Source organism: Crocodylus porosus, unplaced genomic scaffold, assembly GCF_001723895.1.
Source record: "Crocodylus porosus isolate Cpor-Errol unplaced genomic scaffold, CroPor_comp1, whole genome shotgun sequence".
NCBI lineage: Eukaryota > Metazoa > Chordata > Crocodylia > Crocodylidae > Crocodylus > Crocodylus porosus.
In genome coordinates this window covers 35,268,060-35,272,871 of record NW_017728911.1, presented here as the reverse complement: position 1 = coordinate 35,272,871, position 4,812 = coordinate 35,268,060, and the positions used below count along the sequence as shown (strand labels likewise).

Here is a 4,812-nt window from a genome sequence, read left to right as displayed (position 1 = left end):
CTGGGGGAGCAGACAGGAGAGGGGGCCTGGCAGGGGTCCCCCATGGTCCCCTCCCCTGCCCCCTACTTACCAGCAGGAGTCCAGGTCCAGCTCCCTGCTGCAACAGGCAGGGACTGCCCAAATCACTGAAGCTCTCCAAATCTTTTCCGAATCGGTTCGAAGAGCTTTGAATCGATTTGGACCTTTTAATTGGTCCCCTGATTCTATTCAGATTCAGAGATTCGGCCACTGAACTGGTCCGAATCTCCTCTGAGTCAAATTGGCACCTGAAGCTTTGCACAGCCCTACTCCCATCCTACCCCTTTCACAATGCCAGTTGTCTACAGGATTCCAACATGTGTAGGAATAAAGTCCCAGGCAAATACCATCCTGCCCATAACTTTTCCTGATCACCATGTATGAACTTCTCTCCAGTTTCTCTCTCCTTTTGGAGAAAAAAGACTCTGGGTTTCTTTTGGGTTCCCGCAATAACAATCCCTTTCCAGTAAACTAAAATAAATAAATAAATAAAATTAAAGCCTCAGCTATGGTATCTGCTGCCTACTTCTGGCTACTGTTACTAGTCCCTCCTGGACAAGCCTTCAGGCTTTTAATTTCTGGCAGTGTTATCACCTACTGGCCTACTTCCCTGGGCCTTTTTCGAAGAGGAGAGAAGGCCAAAGCCTACCCATTGCTTACAGCTAAGCTCTATCCTTAATTGGGATTCTCCCATCTGAGCATTTTCAGTCCCTTTTTAAAGGGGCCTTGAAATGTCTTCAGGTAAGCATGCAGACAAGGTGATCCAAGCAGGAGCAATCTCAGGAACAACTGGGTGTTTAGGTTCCCATTAACCTCTCCCCAGCCCTTTTGGGGTTTGTTTCACCTTTTGGCTGCATGCCTAAGATTTTACTATAAATTAAGCTGCTTAAGATTCAGTTATCAAGTTCATGGCTGCACCGAAATGTTAATAAAAATAGCAGCCTTCATTTATTTCCATAGGTTTGTGAGAAAATGCTGGTGACCTTTGCAAATGAAGAGGCGCATCTACACATGCAATTAACACACAGCAATAAACTCCAGTGCAGTTCATGCCAGAGTTTATTGCTCCTGGGCATACTGCTTTAATGTGTGCCCGGGACCGCAGCATGTTGAGCCGGGGCAGAGCAGCCTCAGCTGGCAGTAGTAGTTTAAGAACTAGAGTCATTTTACTTTGCCACTTACCTTTTGCTGTGTGTTCTAGAATAATAATGGTTATTTTCTTCTTTGTAGTCCTTGCTGCCATCCCAGTATTGGTACTATATGGTTGAAATAAGTTTTTACTGTTCACTGTTGTGTACCCTTGGTATGGACAACAAAAGGAAGGCAAGTATTTATGATTGTGAGCTATAATCTCTGGTTCTTTTAGGATTTCAGTACCTTCAATTAAGGAAAAACACTGTACTGGCAAGCAGTTGGGTGCTAAAGTAGTCAGAGCTTAATCCTTCAAGTTGGAAACTATTTATTGAAAATAGCAAGCAGTTGATGGGCTTGCCCCATCCACTTCCTCCGCTCCGATGATGATGGTGTGTATGTGTGTGGGGGGGTATAACCACAATAATCTGCATGTACAGCTTGGAATAAATCTCATCTCTATAATACTCTGTATGCACCATAGCTAGGCGCTCGCACCTGTTTCTTTATGGGTGTTTATAGCAAGAAGCATCTCTCTCCCTTATATTAAACCCCTGCTTATGGAAGTAGAGATATAATAATATAAATTGTGCACATATGGTCTGAAATCAGAATCTTGGTCCTTCTGCTTCAAAACTGCTTCTCGAGTTCTAGAAAATCTCCCGTAGCTGCTAATGCCTGGCCCTACCATCTCTCCATGGGTCAGCCACGAGAGGGCAGCATCACTCCATTGCTTGCACTCGCAAAGCAATCCATTATAGGCCCACAGGCTCCGGGTGTGACCTCCAGCCTTGCAGCCACAGCTCTGCTTTCTTTTTTTTAAATGTCTGTTTTGACAGGAGAGGGGTGGCTGTTGTTGTTGTTGTTTTGCTCCTAAGTCACACGTCTTCATTTGATTAATAGGATTTTATAGCCCATGTCATTCACCATCTGGCTGCCATTGGTTTGATGGGCTTCTCATGGTGTGCCAATTACCTTCGTATTGGGACACTGGTGTTGATCATACATGATATTGCAGACTTCTGGCTCGAGGTAAGTGTACACTTATTGCGCATTGCCCAGGTTGTATTCAGTAACGGGTTTTTTAGAAATCTTTGCTGTCATCTCTGCAGATTCCCTTTCTATCAGACTCTAGAGGAGACCTGTTTTCATAAATTCATAGACTAGGCATCATCTCATCTGACATCTTGTCAGGGAATTGTTTAGACATATGAAAGTGGGTGAGAAGAGAAGTTCTGCAGTATGAACCTGGAACTAGAAATTCAGCGTGTCCCTTGCTTAGCATTTGCTTTTTTTTTTGTGGGCAGTTTTGAAGTGAGAAGCAAATTGCAAGAGCTTTAGTCTGGCTTGGCATGCAAGAGCATAGGTCCAGACTTTTTTTGCTTTTTCAGCATTTGCAGCTGAGGAAGGCTGAACCTTAAAGCCCTGTCCATGTGGCGTGCCCTGCTGAGCATGTTGTACAAGAGGAAGCTTCTCGTAGAGCACAGTCGCATGCAAAGTGGGTCTTACCTCCGTGGACTCTCTGGGTTTATGCCGTCGTGACTGAGATTTGAATGCAGCATTCGAAGCCTTGTCCATGATGGGATCAGTCATGATTCAGTCCGGAGTGTTTAACAGCTGATGCCACTCTATCAGTGTTGTTTCTTGAGTGTAGAGAATGAGCAGTCTACGGCTGCTTGTACACGCCATGGGGGTTTACTTCGGTTTAATTCTCCCTAAATTGAAGCAGTGGGGTTTTTTTAAAACACCGCTTCAATTTAGGAAGAATTAAACTGTAGTAAACCCCTGTGGTGTGTACACAAGGGTCAGACCCAATCTTTACCTGCCTCTCCAGTGGTGGGGTGGGGAGGGCAAGCTGCCGGCAGACCGAATGATCCCTGAGCTGCAGGGGGGCTGGTACTTCCTTCTGCATCAGGGGCAGCACCCACCCTCGGGCACCTGCCCCCCCCTGCAGCCATGGAAGAAAGCACTGGGCCCCCGTACAACTCAGGCAGGCAGGCTGCGGGGAGAGAAAAAAAAATCGGGCTCATTGCTTTTTTCCCCCTTCAGTGGAGCCTGCCTGCACGGGCTGCCTGCATGGGCTGCCTGCGCAGCCCATGAGCTGCATGGGGCACAGTGCTTCCCTCCGCAGCTGTAAGGTAGCAAACTGAAGCACCTCGGAGGTGTTTTATTTTGCTACATCCCAAAGTCATTTAACGTGCAATACACTGCTGACAGTGTAAACAGCAATGCCATTAAAGTGGTGCAAAAGGGCATTTAAGCCGCTTTGAAGGCCAATTTTGTAGCATGTACAAAGGCCGTATAGAGTTTAGTCACAACCGGAGAAGGCTGCAGTTGATGACCACTGCACTGGCCACCCCTGCAAAGACTGAGCCAGGGATTTCCAGGGCTAAAAACGTGAAAGGGTAATGGAGACCTGTTCTCTGTGGATTACATTAGCTGCCTTCCCTCTGCCTCTGAGGGGGCAGCACTGGCGCAGCCATGCCAAATGCTGGCTAATTATGAATAACTTCAGGATGATCCTGAGAGCATGAGCATACAGACAAGTTACCATGAGATAACCTAGAATAGAAACAAATAGCACAATTCCTCTGCAGTAACTGCCAGGATGCACACTCTTCTGTTGTGGTAAGTGCAAGGTAGTTTATCCCTTAAGGAAAGTGGGACAAGCTTGCATTTCCCCCAGGGTAAATGTGTGCACAGAGGCCGTTATCACAGGTTCACATCTTAGCTTACCTCATCTTACTTTTTTCTCATGCCCATAGCTGGATTGTGAAGGCAGAGCCCACAGCTCTTCTGTTATCTTTCTCTGTAGCCTCTTTGAACCTGTTGCAAGTCTAAGGAAAGGAATTCTTGGACTACATTGTGAACCACTAACTTTGTTTCCTAATCAGAGAGTTGTTTTTTAGGTCTTTGACACAAATTCCTTTCTTTAAGATGAAAGGAGCTACATAGACACAGATAATATTTTGTTCCTATTTTATTTAAATGAAATTAAAATGGTAGGTATGTTTGTCCAGAGCGGGGAGGGGGACTTATCTCTAATCTAGATGTCAGCCACACTTATGAGAATGTAAAGAGGAACTATTTCAAAAGCTTGAGATTTGTTTTATATGTGGGGTTGATTTTTGTTTTCAATTTAGGCAGCCAAAATGTTTAATTATGCCCGGTGGGAGAAGACCTGCAATGTCCTCTTCCTCATCTTTTCTGTGATGTTTTTTATCACACGAATCATCCTTTTCCCCCTTTGGTAAGTGATACTTGTTTTAGTTGCACTTCTCAGGTCGTTCTCTTTCTACCAAAAAGTTGGTTGAAGTTTGAATGAAAAATTGGAAGGAACCCTCTGTTGTATGGATTCAGGAGCCAACTATTACTACAGTATGATGCTTAGCCATCTAGAGATTTGGTAGGATAAAAATAGTGATTGGTTTTTGTTGTTTAAATCATAATTTTTTAGCTTCAAGTAAATCCACTCTTTAAAATTACACCCAATTAAATCTGAAATAATGACCATCTGAGTGATGACCTAGAGTTACTTAAAGATGTTACAATAATTTAAATGTAATATTATTTAGAAGTATGTATTTTCTGCTGAAAAGCTAGTGTGTCAGAATAAGGTGGGGTTGCTGTCACTTGGGCATTTTGGTGATATCTCTTGTTTGG

The 4,812-nt window shown here is 44.3% G+C and overlaps 1 protein-coding gene across 1 annotated transcript in view; it reads left to right on the top strand.

Moving 5' to 3' along the window:
- CERS3 (ceramide synthase 3) overlaps window positions 1-4,812 on the top strand; it is a 79,620-nt gene that overhangs the window by 32,103 nt on the left and 42,705 nt on the right. The window contains exons 7-9 of the mRNA XM_019533797.1: window positions 1,249-1,341; window positions 2,053-2,181; window positions 4,293-4,399. Coding sequence (XP_019389342.1) covers window positions 1,249-1,341; window positions 2,053-2,181; window positions 4,293-4,399 — 329 coding nt within the window. The remainder of the gene's footprint in view (window positions 1-1,248; window positions 1,342-2,052; window positions 2,182-4,292; window positions 4,400-4,812) is intronic.